General features: G+C 49.8%; 1 protein-coding gene across 7 annotated transcripts in view; it reads left to right on the top strand.

Moving 5' to 3' along the window:
* Nucleotides 1–19,963, top strand: part of BCAS3 (BCAS3 microtubule associated cell migration factor) — a 292,223-nt gene extending 272,260 nt beyond the window's left edge. For 3 of the 7 annotated variants that reach the window (XM_065732043.1, XM_065732036.1, XM_065732042.1), the window contains 3 exons: nt 2,854–3,021; nt 8,674–8,739; nt 19,628–19,963. In XM_065732043.1, coding sequence (XP_065588115.1) covers nt 2,854–3,021; nt 8,674–8,739; nt 19,628–19,776 — 383 coding nt within the window. In that variant the 3' untranslated portion in view covers nt 19,777–19,963. Of the gene's footprint in view, nt 1–2,853; nt 3,069–8,673; nt 8,740–19,627 lie in introns of all 7 variants that reach the window. The other 4 variants (XM_065732039.1, XM_065732037.1, XM_065732040.1 and 1 more) reach the window with 4 other exon arrangements.
* Nucleotides 19,964–21,469: the final 1,506 nt, after the last annotated feature.

Below are 21,469 nucleotides of genomic sequence, written 5' to 3'. Positions count from 1 at the left end.
AGGCAGCCAGAGAGAGATTACAATTTAATAAATAGCAAAGATAGGGTTAGCCTCTATCAGTTTAAGTTTAATACCATTAGCCCTTGCGCCGGTGGTAGTGATGTATGTAGGACAAAGCACCCAGAGGCTCCGGGGAGGAACCGGCCCGTCTGCGGTTTCAGGCACTTGGCAGGAGAATTTCCCAAGGTGTAAAAATACCCAGGACAAATCAAAACGATAAAAACAATTTCCCTCTGACCCATTTGCCGACTGTTGGTACTGTGGCAAGAGGAACAGGAGGAGCCACTGCCATCAGTCTCATTTTTCCCGAAACAGATTTGATTTGATCTGATTTTTTATGTAGGAGGGGCACTGGGGCAGCACTCTGCACTGTGTGGGACCCTTCTGCTCTGAGCAAGGTCCCCTTCTCCCCGCAGCAGTTGGGGAATCATCACGGGACACCCAGATGGGAATTGTGCTGCCGGAGATGTGCTTGTAACGTGGAGAGGGAGTGCGAAGGGAGAGAAGATAAAAACCCAAGCGTCAGCAGCCCTTCGGTTTTTACAAGAAAGCTTTCTGTGCAGTTAATCCCTCCAACCTGCATCTACATTAACACTTGCACCTCACACGTTGCTGCTAAGAAGTTTTGGCAGCTCCTGGCCCTGATTGCAGAGGTAACGCTACACTTGTCTCCTTTGCTCTCACTCAAGTATCTCTGGAACCAGAGACCAGGCACTCTACGAAGTTTCTCCTTGTACACGTGTGCAGCCAGCTTGGCAGAGCTTCAAAAGCCATTTGCCTTATTATTCATATGTCTGCTTATAGGAGCAGAAATGCCCCCATTTCTCACTTTCAAAATAAGAGCAGCCCCCAGCAGAGAAGAGATTTCTCATCAGTGTTTCTGGCACAGCAGCGTGAGCTCTCTACCGCCCTGCTGGGTGTGGGCAGCAGGGTTAGAAGCCCCCGACAGTAGGGTGGGCACGTGAACAGCCCTATGGAAAATACCCGAAACCAGCAGGCTGCTGAGGGGTCGTGGGGTCTCACAAATCCCCACGAAGGATGACTTGAAAAAGGAGGCTTCAGGAAAGGCCAAGTTTTGCTTTTCATGCTGCAGCAAGGATAGCTGACAGCGTGGAAGTGTTGCAGAGACTCAGACACAATAGAAATGACTTAGCGTCCTCGCTGCATTTTCTCAAACGAGCTTCAAGAACGCTTGCCTTTAAACAAATTAGGAGACTGAAGTAACCTTATAAATCCAAAGACCCATTAAAAGTTGAAATATTTGGTCATTCCTCCTCCCGGTTCAAACTGGGATTCATCCAGAGTTCAAGTGCGTGTATCGCACGAGAGCCGCGGTCCCATTTTGTAGAGGTCCATTTCAGTGTTGATGGTTTTCTAGTGCCAGGAATCTACTCTGCAGCCAGGCAGGGAGATAAATCAAAGCTGTGCGCGCTGATGAAATTCAGGAGCCAGAAGTCACCATTGCAGCCCATATAAATCCCTGGATGCCAGCCCTTGTGCTTTTGTCCCTGCCATTAGAGTTCAGAATTATCTGGCCCTCTTTGCTGATGTATGGATTAACCGGCTGCCCGAGTGTTTACTAACGGTTATCACCCGGTACTTCGGACGTTATCAGAGGAAGGGACGCCTGCCGCAGGGCTCGGTCTCTCACCCTTTCTATTACCACCTGTCAGTGGCAGAGAGTGTGCTGTGAAGCTGTACAGTCACAGAGCACAAGTGTAGATAGTTTCTGACGGCTGATCAAAGGGGAAAACCAAAGGCCTGATAACAAGGACGTGTTTCATGTACTTTTAACTTTGAGAAACATTGGCATTTGCATTTTTTTTTCCCCTCTGCAGGCTGGCAGAAACCAGGCACAATAAATGCTGCATATTCAGTTACCTAATAGTGGGGTAAATGGTATGTGCTTGAAGCAACAAAGCCTGACTGCAGCCTTGCTCCGGGTGGGAATGATTTCAGTAAGCCCCCGCAGAAGACTTGCTGTATAATAAAGCGGAACCATTTTAATTTATACTTTGAAGTGATCTTGAATTCGGAATCTAATCTTTGCCTTCAGCAGAGCATCTTATACTGTTGTGAATGAGGTAATAACTGTAAGCCAAGGGGTTACTTTCAGTGCTTTTGTAGGTGCATGTGCTCTGTCGTAGCCAGCATCCTGGTAAAGCTCTGCTGATGAAAGGGTCTCTGTTAGCTCCAGTTTCAGGTAACATTTCCCAGTGCAGGGACAGAAGATCCACACAGCTGGGCTGAAAGCAGGGCTCGCTGTTCTCATTCCATAGCTGTACCACGAACACCAAACAAAGCAAGCAAGCTCTGTGCCCTTCCATCTCCAGCACATCTCTGCACGAGAGCCACAATGGGACGGGAGCTGCAGTTTGTGGCCTGCAGCGAGGACAGAGCAACTTGACTGTTTCCATTGGCCAAGATGAGAAGGGGAACGTGCTCGACAGCAAAGCAGTAAAAGACGAATCAACTTTCAAACTGATTTCTACTTGTCTAGCGTACTCAATAAGCTGTACAGGCTTTTTTTTTTTTCACAATTCCTGATTTCTTGCCATTTGCATCGGGGTCATTACGCTGATTGCAGGGGAGCCTCTCCCAGCTCTTACTAGCTTGAGACCAGAATTGGGTCTGTGTTTGTGTTTTAACCTTTTTGCTTAAAGCTGCCAAGTTCCTGGATCTCAGCTTGCTCCTCCCGTGCTGTTAACACCAACATTTTAACTAACGTGCTAAAATTAGCTTTTCAGGAACTCCAAACGCGAGCCCTTCTTTCTTTCAAATGCCATAAATATGATAACGTGGACGTGCTGTGGTCCCAGGGTCTCCCGAACATCTCCCATTTGTTTGTTGAAGGTGCCTTTGACCGGAGCGTGACCCTGCTGGAGGTGTGCGGGAGCTGGCCCGAGAACTTCGGTCTCCGTCACATGTCTTCCATGGAGCACACTGACGAGGGCCTCCGGGAGCGCCTGGCCGATGCGATGTGCGAATCCCCCAGCAGGGACATAGTGGGATCAGGAACAGGTACAAAGAAGAGGTGTGATCAGAGATCACGTACATCTCACCCAATGGTGATTTTTATTTTTATTTTAAGCTTTGCTTCTCTTTTCCTCTGCGCTCTACCTCTGACTTTCAGGGGGTCTCGGTGTGAGAAAAGTCAGAAACGGCTGGTAGGTCGCATACACGTAGTCAGGGAGGACTAAAGGGACCTGGAGAAAAACTCTGGCTTTAAGCTCCCTGGCCCTACTGCGGTGATGAGGACTCTCCTGCCTCCCCAGCCAACACAGGAGCATCCCCAGGCACTGTGTGCATTGCTGCCCTTGCCCACGCTGATCCAAACAATGTCATAATCGCACACATCCTCATTTTGTGTCCTGAGTAGAGCCGTTGTGAAACTCTGGTTCTGTAATCCAAATTAATCCATCTTCATCAGTGTCCATTATATTGATAAATTGTATCATCTGTTTAAGTAAATGGAATGGCACGTCAGAGATGATGCTGCTCAGAAGGGGCCCAGCCGTAGGAGATGTTCAGAAATGTTAGAGCTCAGTTATTGTGGTTTTATTGTCTCCATTCATTTTGACTTGTGTTAAAAATACCCTCTGGTAAAAGGTCTAGGCCCATCTTTGATGCGTGCACCATTTGTGCTGTGACCAGCAGCTAACAGCGATGGTGGCTTCTAACATCAGCTGCCAGCTCACTTGTCACTCTTCTGGCAAGCTGCCTGGGAAGGAGAAAAGGAGGAACTGAAGCAGTAACGTAGGGGTATGCCAACCTCCTGACATCACAGAAGGGCGGCGTGGAGCAGGAGCTGCTCTTCCTTGCCCTGCTCTGAGCACTCCTAGCTCTGCACTGCTCCAGCTGGAAGAGACTCAAGGGATTTCCCATCAGGGCTTCTTTTTCACTTGGCAGCTCACAGAACTGCGTGACCACGCTGCTACCACCTCCCACCGACTGGAGGTTGAAAATCAGCAGTTGAAGCCCCTGCACGTAGGTGCAAGTGGCAATAAGCAAGCTGCCACATGGTGCAGGGCACCCTTCGTACCCCAGCTTGTCATCTCTCAAACTCTTTCCTCTGAGTTGCTGCTGCTGAAAAGGATGCAGCCATGGGATAGTTTAAGATTCAGCATTAACAGAAGGGTTGGCTGAACACTAAGAATGGGTCTCAGTTTCAGACCTGGTGCACGTTCTCAGTAGCTTGCTGCCTTGGACAAGGCACTTAACATGCCCATGGTTGCTCCAGCAGTGCAGTGGGAATAGAGATGCCTCACATTGCAGGTGTGGAGTTTAAGAGGCTCCTGTTTGCAAAGGGCTGTGAAGATGGCAAAGCAGGCTGTGAAAATGAGAAAGTGCACTTATTTCATCACTTATTGACCCATACTGTGAGCAGAATGAACTTCCTCAGATGGATCAGCTCTCCTCAGGTTGGGTACGTTAGGGGAAAGGTGAAGGAAATAATTTCATTGGAAGCTGAGGCTATCTAGACGTGACAAGTTGAGGTTACTGACTGCCCCAGAGACTTTATATTACACTGTAAATCAAGGTCTTTGTCAGGGTATTATCCTTCCTGTATTTTCCTTCCATTTTCACCAGTGCAAACCAACTGACACCAGTGAGTGCCAACTTCTTTGCCATAGGATGAGACTCAGAATACTGCAGGTGAAAAGACAGAAGGGGTCTGTTCACAGGGATGCCATCCATCAGCTAAGATTTCCCCCTGCTATTCCTCTAGACACATAAATCTTCATCACGAGTGTAAGATAGATGCCATCTCAAAGCAGCAAATGTAATCACCATCGCACAGTAGTGAGTAACATGAGCACTGACCTGGCTCACCCCATCCCACTGCCCTCCTCACGCTGTCGTTACGCTCCGTGTTCTTCTGCCTGTTGTGGGATTCTCTCTATCACGAACGTCCATTATTCTTAGGATATGGGCATGCAGTGACTCAATGCAGCAGAGAAAACCAAGTGATAAGGCTGTGAACTCCCATGCCCTTTCCACTTCCATCCCCTAGCAGCTCTTGAACTGTTCTTCTTAACCAGATGCCCATAAAAAGTACTCGCCTGCTCCACTGATACCTGGAGAGCTGCACTTGCCCAGGGAGTCTGCTGGTGCTCGTGCAGCGTGCGTGACTGCACTCCCGGCAGGCTGCCAGCGGCCGTTTGTCAAACTGGGGATCACATTAAAGCTCTAGCATCTGTCTGCTGCTTAATAAATGGGAAAAGATAAGTTCGGAGGTGCATTAGCCCTGCTTCAAAGAAGAGGTGTCTTTGTTGGCTCCTAACAAGTAGGATAGTTTTAACTTCCCCCAAACCACTTACATGTTAACAAGCCCAGGCTGAACTGAATTTATCTTTGGAAAACATTCTGTTTTCTAGCCTAGCTCTTCCTGGGATTCCCTTCCACCCACTCACCTCAGTGATAGCGAGGAGCTCAGCACAGAAGATGCCATAAATTTGCTTGCTGGTAGTTGATTTCTGTGTTGGTACTGTTTCCAAAGACAGTAATTACATTTCTACATTGGACTCAAAACCACGTAATTTATGAACCTCACTCTAATAATCCTGAAATGACTTAGTGTAGCTCAAAGCTACACTTTCCTTTAACCCTTGCTTGTGCTCCTTTAACTCTCTTTAGCCCTTAAACACATCAGTGGAATTTACAAAGGCTTTTTTGAACTGAAACGTAATTAAATATCTAACCCTGCATGTGTGCTTGCATAGTGCTTAGGTCCACAGTGTGGACAAAGAGAAAATGGGCAATTGGATGGACAGTGAGACTTTATCAAGTGCTCAGCTGAGCCTGACATGCACTTAATGGCAGGAGATAAATAGATTCTTTTAATGCCTTAACTGTTAGGACATAGCTGACACGTAGATTTATATAGTAATCAGGGCTGATACGCAGCAGTAGTGCAGAGGAAGCACATGCTCATAGTACCCAGACCACTTTGGGAAGCAGATATTAATGGTGTCTTTGTTCCTTACCTACCCCATTGCTTTGCAAAGCTGGATCAGCAGCAGCTCACTGGTTCAGTGCTACAAGCTGCTGGCTGTGGCAGAAATCACACGGAAGTTGGTTGTATAGGAAGCATCAAGCTGGAGGACACGAAAAGCATGAGTCGTAATGCAGCCTTTGCAGGGAAGGGGAATGAGATGTCCCTATGGGTCCTTTCCATCCCTGACTCCATCCAGTTGCCAGGGGACGTCGGACAGTGGGCAGGAGAAGAATCAGGTCTGGAAAATGACCTCCCAGAAGTCTCCTTTCCTTCTGACCTAAATGATAGCTCCAGTCATCCAGCTAGTTGACTTGATTGGGAAACCAGCTTTGCTCCTTGTTATGCAATTATCCAGACAACCCATGTCTATCTTAAGTGGAGTCTGCTGTATATAAGCTGTCAGCCCAGATACACATTTAATTCCAAAGGAGGTATAAATTGGCAAAGATGCAAAAAGATGTTTTTGCTGTTTCACTTTCTGCCAAACTCTTAACTGAAAAAAAAAATAATAATAATAATTTGAAAGTCTGCTCACAGAATGTTAGTGGTCGGCGACCTCTTGCTTGCAGAGCTTTGTTTTCAAGCAGCTACAGTGTTTACATTTGCAGTAGAGTTTCTGAGTATGTGCTGCAGTTTCACATTGCATTTTCAATAACAAAACCAAAGCTAGTATTGTGATGTATTTCCAGGGGACAAATCTCTTTGACTCCCTCAAACTGGACACGCCAGGCCAGGCTGGAGCTCTTTGCCTCCAACAGTGCCATGATCAGTAAATCCTCTGACTCATGTAGTCCTTCAACAAGTATGTTTCTTACACTTACAAATGCATGGTGGTCATCTCTAGGGCTAGTACTGAAACTCAGCTGTAACACAGGCCTTTGCAGACTGATGGAGAGGGTGTTTTCTGAAATACACACTCATGGAGGACTATTTCTGTGGCCCCATTTCTGTGCCATAGGAGTGTATGTACTGAACCTGACGAGAAAGATTCCTCTTGCACTATGCTGCTGGTGTGGCTTCTTCCCATAGAGGGTCCGTGTACATCCCAGGAACTCATTAGATCTTTGACCACGTCCACCTGGTGTGTAGGTTGGCCTTGCAGAAAACCAGTGGATCTGAACAACCTGGCTGCAGAGCAGCAGAAGGGAGCATGAAACCTTGTGGCTGTGGCCCTAAGGAGAGGTGCTCCTTCGAGCTGGGTCAGCCTTGCTCTGCCTGAAGTCTGGGTCTCGAGTTTTGCATCTCACAACCCATGCTGATAGTTGTGAACGGAGAAAGATGTAACCGTGGCACCACTGTGGTCAGTAAAACCCCCAAGAGCCAGAGACTTGCTACAACATGCAAAGCAAAGACCTTCAAACCCGCTATAAAGTCTCCTTTGAAGACTTTCTTTTCACTTTTGAAACTCCTGAAAACAACGTCAGCTACCAACAGTGGCTCTTCAGTGGCAGCAGCAGTGTGAGCGCAGCAGAGCCCCGCGTAGGAACCTTCTGGATTCCTTCCAGATGTCATCAGCAAACTCCTAATGCAATGAAGGAGGCTCATATGTTGAAGCAAACTCTTTAACCTGATTAATGGGGTGTAAGTAAGTGGAGCTAATTAGAGTTGCTGGTAGGGAATGCCCGTCCGAGCTCTGGGAGCTGCGTTCAGGCCGCGCTGCTCCGGGCTGCCTCACAGGGCCGAGCTGCAGCCATCCCTCAGATGGTTGCCACTGCCCAAACACAGCTCTCAACACCTCTGAGCTAGGCAAGGAGAAGCTTTGCTTGGTGCCTTTCCTTTCTTCCTTCCTCCTTCCCTTTTCCTTCTAATTTTTCTCAGGTGTTTTTCGCCTCTCTCCCTTCAGTTGGTCTCAGTCCTAACTCAGACACGGGGAGTACGAGAGCGCAGATCAATTGGTTTTCCCTTTGAAAAGCATTTCTGCAGAGAGAATTCTGCATAGGTTCAATGCAATATCAGCTCGGGCAGCAAACACAGTGGCATATCAAATAACACTGATGCTAAAAGCAGCCTTTGAACTTTCAGAATATTCATCCCAGGGTCAGAGATTAAATTACCCCCTCAATTAAGTCTAAGAGCTCAATGTTCTTCCTACAAAAGGTTTATTTGGATGAGACTCTTTAAAAAAAATAAAATAAAATGAAACTTCAGGGCTCTCAAGGAGCCGCCATCTTTGAAGCGCCGGATAAGAGGAGCAGCATTAGTGCTGCACACATCTCCGTCTGCTTTTGTCACTTGTTTCCCACGTGCAAGGTGCAGCAGCACAGCTCTGCAGCCATCCCACTCATGGCACCGAGTGCTTCACCCCAGGCTTCTCATGCTCACACAGCTCCAGCCCCACTGAAGGGCCCTCGGGGGCCGTGGGTGCATTCAGACCCAGCTCAGGGCTTGGAGCGGGATTCCCTTTGGGTCATACATCCCTTTAGGGGGAGGGGGAGGGAATGCTGATACCTCAGATGTCTCTGGTGTGACTTTAGGTTCACTGCTGCTCGTAGAAAAAGCCCACTGGTGTTTCTGAGGGGCACATGGGTGCTGAGAGACGACTGACTTTCTGCTGTTTGGTAACCAGTTGGTCAGCTGCCTTTATTTCTTCTCGGTCGTGGTTTGGGGAGATTCCTTGTATCTTTCTTCTTCTTAAATCAAGGCACTTTTTAAGAAATATTTTATTTTTGATACAGAAACAGCCGGTGAAGTAGCAGTAAAAAACATCACCGCAAAGAGGCACATGGCTTTGAAATGTTTTGGTATGTAACATAACTGTATTGTTCTCAGGTCTTAACTTCTGCACAAAGGCTATTTCTCCTCGCTACAAAAGCAAACCCTCTGTCAGGTTTCCAAGGGTTACGCACATAGCGTGGTTGTAGGGGAACAAAACAAAAAAATATCTAAGTGTTTCAAATCATTTCACAAATAACATTGTTCTGTTTCTCTCCTTAAATGAACAAGAGTTCCTTTGATATTTTCTTTTTTTTTTTTTTTTAAGTCAAATTTAGGATTCTGCTGTTCAGAGCAGAGAGGTCACAAGGCCCTAATGTATTTAGCATTGACTGCCCTCTCTTGTAGTGCGTCTATTAGTCAGTAATTTGATTTGTACCTATTCATTTGCAGTCCCTGCAGGAGCTCTGAGCTGGCCCCAAGTATAATTGGTGCTGTCTCTATTTTTACATCATTAGATTAGCCCCGACTCCTGGCCACTTGTTGTCTGCGCTTGTCTGTCCATTTATACAACCTAATGTAACACAAAATTCATTACTGATCACATTACTTTCAACTCTGAAGCCAGCTTTGTGATAAACATTTTGTTAACCCTTTCTTGCCAGCACACAGACCTGGGGGATAAATGCACTTTCCCTTTGCGGGAAAATCAATATCATAATAAAACAAAGTGCAGCCACATTTCTAGATTTGTCATTCCTCCCGGAGAAAGTAATGGGGAGAAACATGCACGAGATGACTAAATGATGTCTGTATCCAGGCATCTCGGGCTGCTGTATGTGAAATGAGCTCAGCAGTGTCCTTTCTGCTGGAATATAAAGAGGTGACACCAGATAGGGCCAGCACTCAATTTAAAACTTAATTTCTTACTCATTGTTCTGCAAGTGTTTTAGCTCTTCTGTGCAGGCTGTAATCAGGTTATGACATTATTGGAACTGGACATTTTTCTTCCAGTGCTTTGTCTCCAAGTAGTTAACAGAGAAACAATTCCCTTTCTCCATAGAGATTTGTTATTGTGTTGGGGTTTGGTTTGGTTTGGGTTGTGGTTTTTCTTACTAATGATTAAGCAAATTAATTTTCCTTCTGCAACACTCCAGCACTTCACAGAAAAATGTGCAGCTCCCTTCTGTCTAGCTTGGTTTTGCTCACGTATGAGTGTTTTGCTGAGCACCTTGTAAAGCATTAAGCTTTTTGCATCACTGAGGCTTCTGCTATTGATTCCAGCAGGAGCAAAGCACGGTAGGTATTCATTTAGGGCTGATTCTGCAGAGGGCTGTGCATCCTAACAGCACTGTTTGCAGTGTTCTGACCATGAGGTGATGCTTTGATGCTTGCTGTTCAGAGAGATGTGGTTTTGGTGCATGCAAAAAACTGGATTTTTAACAGGTTTTTTTCTTCAATTGATTTTCTGTTTGTACAGCTTGGTTTGGGAATCTGTTATCTGGGCTTTTCTAAACGTTAAGAAACATTTCTCAGTGTTTGTTAAATGTTCCCTTGAAAAGCCAGAGTTCTGGAGCATGCTCCACACCGAGGAGTCCTGCACTGAGCAGGGTGCGGGAGGCGAGACGGCCACGTGGGATTTTTCCTTCTCTAATTTCCTTCATTACCCTGCTGTTCCTTTTAGAGCCTTCACGTCATATTTTTATGTAGGATACGACTTAAGGCGAGCATGTATTTCACAGTGAGTGTGAGATCCCCCATCTCCCACCATGTGAAGCGGGTATTTTTACAGCTGTTTGTGAGCCAAAGCTTGTTGCAGCTGCTGACGTGGTGGCAGAACGAGGACGAGACAGTTCCTCTCTGTCCTCCCGAAGGCAGCAGCCCTGGAGCAGCTCTGGGTCAGAGGCTGGAAGTGTTTCTCTGGCTGGGGATGGTCGGGCACACATTTCTGCTTGCTGTGAGGTGCAGATCTGCCATGCATCCAGTGTTAACTCTTTGAAAGTTTGAGCCTTCCATTATCTCAAAGCAGCACATGGGCAGTCTGCCCACTCCCCATCCTGCCCACTCCCCATCCTGCCCACAGAGGGCATTGACATCACACTCACGCCTAGGGCATATCCTGTTCCCTTGGTTTGGGAAGAAAGATGGCCAAAGTCATGGCAGAGCTCTCAGAAACTGTGCTTTGCCTTCATCGGGGGAAACAGGAGAGGAGGCTGGAGCCTGGAAACCCGTTTCTGCAATGAATTGTTAAGTAGTCGAGCTGCGCAATGAGTGCTTCTTATTAGAGAGATGCAACAAAGGATGAGTCACCAAACAGCAAAATATGCATTAACACAGCAAAACTCCCATCGGTGAAGTCCAGGTCAAAAGCTGAAGCAATTAAAATGTTCCAGTGTGTTCCATCCCTTTGGCAGTGCAGAGATCCATTGCCACATCTGCTGCTCGGCTCCAGGAGGCAGCAATCACTCCGTGGGCTCCTGGAGTGCCACCTGGGTGACTCTGAGGCCTTCTTCCATCCCTTTGTATCATTTCCTATCATCATACCACGTTCCTGCCATCGCCTCTCATCACCCCCCCTGCGTTTCCCTAGCAGAGTATCAGACAAATAGTAGCCTGATTGCTCTGATAATCTAACCTCGCTATCCGCGTTGGAGTCTCAGAGTATCAGGGCTGGGGGCCGTGTCCTTGCTTAACAGCTATGTTGTTGGCTATCTGATGCTCGTCTGGTGCTGTTCAGACAGAAAGCGAGGAGCAGGGAGAGGCAGCAAGGAGAAGACAGGAAAAAAAAGAGGATTTTTGGTGGGGCAGCATCTCCCACATGACTCCCACGGGGGCGGGTTTGGTGGCAGCCCCAGGATCAAGCAGTGCTGTGCCAGCCCATGGCAGTGCTGGGAACACTTAGCTCTCCTTGAGGTATCTATCGTAATTTGCAGTACAAAAATATTATCTTTCCTTCCATTCCTAGCCAGCTGTCTCCCCACCGTGGGTAATACATAAAACGGTAGACTTTTATTCATTAACATTTATGGGAAAATGTTAATATTAAACTGTAAGTGAAAAGCCCTATCTTATTGAATTCTTCTGCTGTGTTATTGGGAGCCTAATTACATTTTGCATTTAAATAAAAACCAGATGACGTTCAGGACGGTCAGGCAAGCATTCTGCAAGTGAGAATTTATCTTGCGATCTGGGTAAACAATGTCTCATCATTTAACAGTTATTATAAATAATGGGTTTTTAAGCACTTTGCTGGGAGTTCATATTGGCTCCACGCGGGTTGCAATGAGAGAGAGAGGATCTCCATGACATCTTCCAGGCATCCGGTGAGGAGGGATCACATCCTCAGCTCACGTCTCGAGCTGCAGTGGTTTTCACCCCGCTCCCCTCTTGCTGAATGTTTCGTGCACGATCAGTTGAGCAAAAAAAAAAAACCTCACAGTGAGAACAAGTGCAGATGGGTTGGCAGTGTTCTGCAAACGGAGGGAGCACCTCTGCTGCTGCCTGGCAGAAGTGGAGCGTGTTCAGGACTCCTGTGGAGCTCCACTCGAGTGGCTTTAGAAGGAGCCCTCCAGAAGCACGTTCTTTCGGTCCAAATCTGTGTTTTCTTTCACAAGGAATGAAGATGATGGTGGGGCAGAATGTACAAACCAAAAGATCCCGTCCTGGCTGCTTGTTCCTGTGTTAGTGCTGTGAGCTCCACCGTTGGCAGCTGCAGTCCTGGTAGTGCCTGAGCTGCTCCAGAGAAAGATTTAAACCTCTAAAAAATGTAAATAGCTTTTTCCCCACTCCTGCTGTTTGCATTCTGCGTTGCTCTCCCGCCACTTCAGGCAGGGTGCCTGTGCCTTTGGTGCTCGTTGGCTTTGCTTCGTGTTTCTCAGATGTCAGCAGGAGTCTCTGTGATTTCTGCCAGGCGTTTCCCAGCATGGAAATCCGTCCCACATCGGCGCGAAAAAGGAGTTTGTTTTCCATGCAGGCAGGGATAGGTGGTGAGTGGATGAACTCCTGTGGCCGTTGGCTGCAGGGAAGCACATCCTGCTGGTGCTGGCAGCCCTGCCCGGCAGCACGGAGCCACTGCTGAGCTCCTGTCTGCAGACCATGCACTGCCTGCTGCCTTCTGCTGTGACATGTCCTAGCTCATGTTTCACGATCACCCTCGCAGCTGGGATACCGTATTTTGGGGGGGGGGGTTTGTATTTATTTGTTATTTCCTTGGTCAGGGACTTTCTTAGTATCTGCCCAACACATGAACTCTGTATTGACTACAAAAGCTGATGGCGTTGTGAAAGACAGAAGGTCAGTGTCACTTCTCTGACCATTTCCAGAGATGTTTTTCTGGGAGGGACGTGGCAGTGCTGGCAGCCAGGACCAGCCCCAGGTGAGCGGGATGGAAGCAGTGGTGGTTTCCCAGCCAGGTGCAGCTGCCACCAAAGCAGTCCCAAGCAGCGTGCTCTGGAGGGATGCTTGAGATTCCCTCTGAGACTCTTCTGATTTTCTCCTGTCCCAGAGCACAGCATTCCCATGCTCCCATTCCATGCCTCCCTGAGCAGCTCTTCCCCTGGGCTTCTCCATCTCTGAGGCCAGGCTGCCAGCTGGAAATGAGGTGTGGTGGTGATAATCCGAAGGCAGATGAGCCCAGCAGCCTTCCTCCCTAATCTGGAGGCAGCAGTGGGCAGATGAACTGTGCAGGGACAGTTCCTTAACCTGAAACCTGGACTTGTGGAAAACAAGTTTGCTCAAAGGAACATCGTCTTTAAAATAATTGACCGAATAGAGCAAATGAACTCTGCGTGGATCCAAAGAGGTTTCTCTCCTCCAGAACTCCTGAGTGAGACCTGAAGGATGCGGGTGCCGTGGACTCCAGGCATGGCACAGCGTGTGCTGTGGGGCTGCTAGGTTGTGTTTTGTTCCTGCTCCTTTTTATGGAGGCAGAGGCTGACAGAGGGGTCACTATTGAGCAACCCATAACCCTGGGAATGAGAGCCCAAACCCAGGAATTTTAGCACAGTGTTTTCTCAGCGAATGCTTTTGGTCTGATCTGCACAGATGTGCTGCTTGCGTAACTGAAGATACAGACTGTTCTGCCTAAATACGTTCACAAATGTGTGCACTGGAAAGTGTGCGTTGCGTGTAAGGCACGTGGTGGGCCTGACACCAGCAACATGCTGCAGCTTTCAGGGTGGGACAGGAGGGAGCACCTTTACACCAAAACAAACGAGTATCAGCATCCCCATGTTTCCAGCCCGACTGGAAATGTTGCATGAGGAGCTGTGGGCTTACACCATGAGCACAGGCCACAGAAATCTGTTCTCCATAACCATTTGAGTGTCCAGTTCTGTCACATACTGGCTGCAGTGGGTGACTCATCCTTCTCAAGTGCCGTTTAGGTAGGAAAATACCCTAAGCCCCTTCCAAAAATACATGCAGCTCTAAGGAACTTGAGATTATTTTGTAAAAGCTCTGCAGTCGCAGTGGAAGTGCCTCCCACGGAGGATGTTGCCCCTCTCGATGCTCATCCTTCACGGAGTGCACTCTTCACCTTCCACGAAACGTTTGGCATCAGGTCTGGCAGGATGTCAGAGCTTCGGGTCTCAGCTGCACGGGATGCAGTGCTGTGCAGCTTTGGGGTTTCTCTTTTTAAGCCAAAAAAGAAAAAACAAGCTTCTTTATTAATTTCCAGAGGTCTGTAGAAGTTCACACATTCGAATCTCGTGTCCATACCCCAACAATGTCTCCGTGCTTGAAGCAGGGCCAGATTTTTCTGTAAGTCCACGTGTCCTCCCAGTTCTGAACGTGTTGGATGTTTGGCATCGCAGCGTTGAAGTACAGCACTTGAAATGAAGTGTGCAGTCTCCGAGGGGCTCTGATGTGCACAAGTCTCAGTCTCCATCCCCCTGATGATCCCCTGCCTTCCATACCCCTGCCCTACTGCTGCATCCTGCACCTGCTTTCCGAGGTGCCAGCTTCCATCTCCAAGCGCATCATGTTAACGAACTCTATGTGGATTCAGCATTAGAGTTCCCATGAGGCAGTCTGACGGCAGCTATAATTTTACAAGGGCCACGGAGCTGCAGAGGAGCAGTGTTTGCAAGTCTTCTTGACGTTGCAGATTGAATGTGGGCGCTCCTGTGGTGTCTCAGCGTTTTGAAAGATGCAGCAGGATGAAATGCTTTTAATACAGGGATTGATCTTCAGGGTTCAAGTGCCACAGCGTTACGTTTCCTCTCGTGAAGAGGGTGAAACATCTGCTGGTTTGGAAAAATGAGTTCTTCGGAGCAGATCTGCTGCAGCCACGTGGAGCATTGCAGGGAACGGTCCCCGTTCACTGGGGAGTGCTGTGTGAATTACAAACACTTTAAGAGATCCTCAGGACTTCCATTGTGTTAATATAAAATACCTTCAGTGCTGGCTTTATATAGGATCCTTTTGAATGAGAATCCAGGTGGCAGAAGCTACGTAATTATTATTCATTACGGTTAATAAGTAACACTCGGGAGCCCCAGTCAGCTCGGCAAGTCCCCGCTGATGGGCACTGTGCAAATATACAAGCAACAATTAGCTCATGCCGTGGAGTGCTTTACAATTTCAGCTCCAGAGAAGGAGGTGAGAGGAACCTGAGTGTTCATCTGGGAGCGAGGAATGTGGCTTGGGACACATCTGTGGGGAGTGCTCTGCCAGGGAAGGAAGGGAGGAAGAAATTCCCTGTGGTTGTAAAGCAGGGCTCTTGCTTTGGCCTTACAGCTGCTGCTGCAAAACGTGGCTGGGGAGCGTGCTGCTGCCAGCCCCTGCTTCCCCGTACACACCCCGTGGGAAATGCCCACTTTGCTTTGCACTCTGTGCCCACCCCACGCCCCATACCCACCCCATACCCAGGCAGAGGGGCCGTGAAGCTGCCGCCCAGCAGCCCCTGCACATGGGGGAGCCCAAAAACTTCCCTGGAACAATTGGGATGAATGACAGCACCAAAATCGAGGAGATGCGAGCCCTGCCGGCCATTACCCCGCTTCCTGCATTCCTACTTGTTAATTGTACAATTCCTAACGAGCCTTGATGCGTCCGACGGACTTTCCAATACGCGCTCGCTCCGACGCTTCCTCCCCTCCCCTCCCTCGCCAGAGACCTCGTTCCTTTAAAAACGCCATCCTTAAAAATCAGAAATACTCAGCCCAGAGAAAGGAAAAGAGAACTTGACATTAGTTGAGCTTGAAAGGCTTGGTGCTGTGAAAAGTGACTGACGTGTGAAAAGAGGCTACAATTAGTTCTTTCCCCGAGCGCTCTCCCATTCAGCGCAGGGTCACTCCTCCAGCGAGCCGCGGCTCTGAGGGTAATGTGTTGTGACAGTTTGAGATGATGAAGAATAATTCTTGTATTCAGAGTTGCTGCCGCTTCCCCGCTGCCCCGACACATCAGGCTGCTGTCGTTGGATCACTCATCCCGGCCGGGCCGCACAGCGCTGGGGACGAGAGGGGAAGGGCGGCTCTGCCAGCATGGGGGGGTCTGAAATGGTGTGTGACCGCCCGGCGTAGCGGAGGGGGCCGGGGAGAGAGGGAAAACCATTAGAAGAAATAATGCACTGGAGAGGAGATTTTCGAGTAGGCATCAAGGAGATACCACGGCTCGGAGTGGGCCGCTGCGGCGAGAGCGCAAATCAGAAAGGCAGCATAATTTATGAGTGTTCCGGGCAAAAGAGGGCTGTATAGATTTTCTTCAGGCATTGAATTAGTGCGCCATATAAAATGATTTCACATTTAGGCTTGGCAGGACTTTCTCCCTTTCTAATCCGTTGACAGTTCCTAGAGCTTTCTGGAAGCGGACGGCACTCTCCGTGGGATTTGGGGTAGGGTCGTCGTGCCCCCACAGCCTGAGCATCCCGGGCTGCTGCTCCTCATCCCCACATCAGCTCTGGGCTCTGGGGAGGCACAGTGGCTCAGCAGCCAGGATAGGGGACAGGATCACAAGGGGTGACGCTGCTGATGCTGCTGTGCTGGTGTCCCACTCGTTGTGGGCCGTGGGGTGATGGCAGCGGTCCCCCCAGCACAGACACAGCTCTGCCCCACCGTGACTCTCCTCATGGCTTCAGCAGATGTTGCTGCTGCTGCTCCTTCATCTTTTTTTTTTTTTTTTTCCTGTCTGTGGCTTTTTTCTCTCTCTCCTTTTTTTTTTTTTAAGGCCAGGCAGAACTCTGCGGGCCGTTTCCTCCAGGGACACGGGCAGGTTTTAGTATTTACGTTTCCACTATTAGCATCTATTTGTATTTGTGTTTGTTTTTCACGGGCTTTCAAATGCCTCAGGGAGCCATTTCTGGGGCCAAAATCTTGCAAGTGCTGGTCTTCTCACAGTATTTCATTTCCTTGATGGTGGAAACGCAAGGAGAAGAGCAGGTCTCATGTTATTTTGACCCCATAAATAGCTCCCAGGGGCCCCTTTCTTCCTTCTCCCACCCACTCTCCCCCCAAATCAAATATTTAGGTTTCTGCAAAGCCTGACTTCTCAACCCTGGTTATCTTGCTTCAGCAGAAGCAAATTGCAGTTATTACAAAATAGCCAGAGAGTCTATAAGGCAGAATGGGTTTGATATGATGCACAATTTGTTGGCTACCGTACAAGTTCATTATAGTGCATCATAAGCAGTTGTTTTACTGGTACATTTAAGGAAGTTAATGCATCTCGACAGTGTGTGCACGGGGGAGCACAGACACAATAACCCTCAGACATGCTGGGGCCGAGGCTGTCCACGGTGGAGCTCGGCCGCAGCTGCACAGCCCTCACCCTACACTGCATCCTCAGCTCTCCTGGGTGCATTCCTTCCCAGTGGGTGTTATCCTGGTGCTCAGGGCTGCTGGGGTCGGTGTGTGCAGTCTGGAGCTGTGTCAGCTCCTTCCAGAGGTGTGGGGCTGGGCCGTGGGGCTCAGCTGCTCCTTCCCAGCACCGCACGGTTGGGATCTGCTCCTTCTGATGATGGGCAGCAGCAGAGCACGGGGCAGGAACGGGGCTGACCCTGTGTGCACCTTGCTGTGGTTGTGGCAGGTCTGGGCTGAGGAGTGTGATGGGTGCTGGACTTCATTTTATTTTTTTTTAAACCAGGACTGGTTTGGGGAACGTAGAACAGCACACAGAGGGGTCACGTTGGCAGGGCAGGGTGCCCCTGGTGACTGCTAACATCCAGTTGCCCATCCTGCACAGCCAGGTGCTGTGGTGTGACCCATCCCTGCCCAGCAGTGCTGACTGTTGCTGCAGCCTTGTGCAGCAGCTCCTTCCATGTCCAAATGCACAGTGCTCTGTGATTGCACCCAGGGCGTGCACAGGGGCTCTTTGGGAGCACTCAGACCCCATGTCCAGGGCAGTGTGTGCAGGGTCACGCTGTTGGGCTGCAGCTCAGGTGTGGGGGCTGCCCCCTTCCGAACACAGGGCGGGCTCTAGGGCTGGAAAACTTGCCTGGCAGCATCCAGGAGAGCTCACCACCTCCCAGCAAAGCCCTGTGCCCATCCCGTGCCTCTCACCCTGTTTCCCCGGCTCTCATCAGCCTCCGCAGTGCCACCCCCTGGCAGGCCCCGCGGAGGTGACAGTGCTGCCACAGCCCCATGCACAGCATCCCCAGATCCCATCCCATGGCCAACGGGGAGGCCACAGCTGCGCGTGGGGTGGGACAGAGCGGAAGAAACGCGGCCCCAACGCCTTTTGCTCCGGTTACTGCAAAAACAACAGGAGCCTGAAAATCAATTATAGCCAAAAAAAAAAAAAAAAGAATATAGAGCTGGGGGACGCTGGGAGCAGCCCCACAGTGTTGGGTCAGGATGCAGTGAGCTGGTGGCTCTGCCCGTGGCTGCCCGGCGCGGGCGGTGACGTGGGACGGTAACCAGAGCCAGCTGTGAGCAGGGGAGATAAAAGCACCAAATCAGACGGGATAAGCACAACATCAGTGTGGGATACGCCGTTCATTTCTGATTTAAATTACTGTTTTTACTTCCTGAACTCATGGGAGAGCGAGGATGTGAGGAAAACGAAGCGGTTTATGCATGCACATTCCTTAACCAAACACTGGCTAGGAGCAGTGATTAATACAGCTGAGGTCATTATCAGTGCTGCTTGGAGAGTGACCCATTTCCTGCAGGTTTGTTTTCCACCCACCCTGGGCACGCTGTCCTCACTGCAGGGCACTCATCCCACTGCCCCAGACCTCTGGGACCCAGGGCTGTGTCTCCCAGCCCTGGTGGTGTCCCAGGGGATGCTTTTTATTTGGGTGAAGATCTGGCTTTCTGCTTTTGCCATGCACTTTCCCTATGGATGCATTATCTCACAGTCCCGTGCCCTGTCCCCATGGTGTGCTGTGCAGGTGTGGGGCTGGGAAGCCTCACTCAGGGCCGCACGTCACAGGGTGTGCTGGGGTGTTTCTCGTGGGCTGTCACCATGCATCCAGGGGAGGATTCCTGCCGTGTCTCTGCAGCTCTGCGTAATCTCATGGCTGCTGAGTGCCGGGCAGGGTGATGCTGCTCAGCCACACCACTGCACGCTGCCTCTGAGTCAACTGCGGGGTTCAAGTGGCTCGCAGAGAGGGCACCACTGCTCTGTGCACACAGAAATCCCTGCACTGCGAGATTAGGGAGCAGGAAGGGCTTCAGGAGGGCAGCGAGGGCAGGAGGTGGCACGGTGAGTGCAACTGGGAGAGGGAGAGCCGCAGCGAGGAGTTGTCTTTTGCTGTAGGGTGCGTAGCAATGGGGACGTTTTCTTCTTCCTCAGATAAAGCAGTCAGCGATTGCCAATTTTGCAGCTTGTAAAAAGTCCCTGCAGGGGAGGAAAGACGTTCCCTCATCTGCCTTCCTGCCCTTTGCACCCTGCTCAGTTCAGCCGTGAGCACACCCACACCTGGACGCTGGGAGCCCCAAGTGGTTGGCTGCACTAATGCCCTCCTAACCACCCTGCCAGCTCAGGGCTCTTTCATCTCACACGCTAACCAGGGCCTCTTCTCTCTTCCCATTGCAGAGCTTCAGCGAGAGGGAAGCATAGAGACGCTCAGTAACAGCTCGGGCTCCACCAGCGGAAGTATTCCTCGCAATTTCGACGGCTACAGATCGCCCCTCCCCACTAACGAGAACCAGCCCCTCAGCCTCTTCCCCACGGGCTTCCCCTGAGTTCATCAAACCCACGAGGAGAGATGGGGACAGGGTAACGAGCCGCCTGCCCGCCCCAACAGTCCGACGCGTCCGCTGCGCGCTGGATGGTTCTCGTTACCCTGAGGAATACTGGCGACTCTTCCACGTAAACCTTCCTGGAACGTACTCATAAAATCTTGACTTTGTTTTCTGTGCAATATGAAGAAACTCCCAATCTGCCCGAGCCGGCCTTGGCCAAGCACGTGGTGGCACAGCCGCTCTCTGCTTTCGGTGTTCAGAGATGAAGGGGATCTCTGCACCACCGGGAGCTGCGGTGCTCTGCAGAGTGCTGAGCAGTAACGAGTCAGCTCCAGAGAGTGGGCAGTTCAGGGCCACTTGTGAACAGGGCTGATGGTGTTTTCTCTCCCCAGCTGTGCTCCTTGCTGCCCTCCTTCCCTCCTCCCCCCCCTCCCCGTACCGATGCTGGGAGTATTACAAATGGGAAATGTTCCTTTTTGTTCTTTGGAAGAATGATCTCTCTCGCTCCAGTTTTATTCTAGTCATGTATCCTAGAAATGTACTTAATTGACTAACTGCAGTCACAAATTTCTCATCCTCGGTTATAAACGTTGTTCACTGGAACTCGGATATCTGTCCAGAAATGCATGTGTCATTGAATAAATCGAAGTTGAAGCAGAACTGTCTGTGTTGGGGCATCACACGCCAGGCACGTCCAGGCCCCAGCGGCCGCATCGCTGCGGGGTGCCCCGCTCCCACCCCGTGTGCTGTGGCTGCAGACCCCACGCAGTGGCAGCACGGGCTCACACGCTGTAGCCTCACTAATTCCTACGTCTGCCTCCTGTTGGGAAGCGGAGGGTGAGCTGGGACTGTCAGCTTGTGACATTTCCTTCCCACCGCTTGTTTTCAGCAGTCATGGAAATGAGAGGAAACCATCGATAGCCACAAATCTTTGTGCGCTCCTGAAGCTGCCCCCGGGGGCAGTGAGTGCTGCAGAGCTGACCACCTCCTCCTCCTCCATCCCCAAACCAAATCCACTCTTGGGCTGGATTATTATTATTTTTTTTTTTTTTGGAGCTGTGATGCCATTCCTCAGATCTCCAAAGCTTTTTTTTTTTCCCCTCTCTCTCCAGGTTTGGAAACCGATCATAAAAGCTGCGGGTCCGCAGTCTGCGGTGGCTGCCTGGTTTTCAGTCTGTCCTTTCTCAGGCAAAGAAAGAAAAAAGAAAAGAGAACTTCTTTGGGATGGGATCGGAGGAGAGTTTGCCCGTCGGTGCAGCACACAGCTCCGGCCCAGTGGCTATGTGCTGTATCTGCTCTGCTGTAATGCTGTCTTTCTTTTATGTCCATAACGTAATGGATGGAAGCGAGCACGCTGGGGCAGGGCTGCCATTGTGAGCAAATGGAAACACGGGGTCAAGTCAGTCCACACCAGTTGGGGTTTTTAACGTGGTTCAAGCCAAGGTCAGCTCCAAAAGTTCAAAGAAAATCCAGATTAACACATTCAGAAGGGATTGCACTGTCACTGCGATCCTTCCTTTCAGCCTTCGCAAAGCGAGAAGCTAAGGGACAATGTTCCTCCCAGGCAGCAGCCACTGCTCATCCTCCCACTGCCATGTCCTTTGTGAGCACACGGGCGGCCGAGTGGTGTCACTGGAAATGTATTTGTTGTTGGCAGGCATTAAATCACTTTTTATAAGTGCTGCAATAAGGC

This window comes from Cyrtonyx montezumae, unplaced genomic scaffold, assembly GCF_038088225.1.
Source record: "Cyrtonyx montezumae isolate F1298 unplaced genomic scaffold, pur_monq_1.0 scaffold_15, whole genome shotgun sequence".
Taxonomy (NCBI): domain Eukaryota; kingdom Metazoa; phylum Chordata; class Aves; order Galliformes; family Odontophoridae; genus Cyrtonyx; species Cyrtonyx montezumae.
Note: the sequence above shows the minus strand (reverse complement) of the source record. Positions and strands in the feature narration are given on the sequence as shown.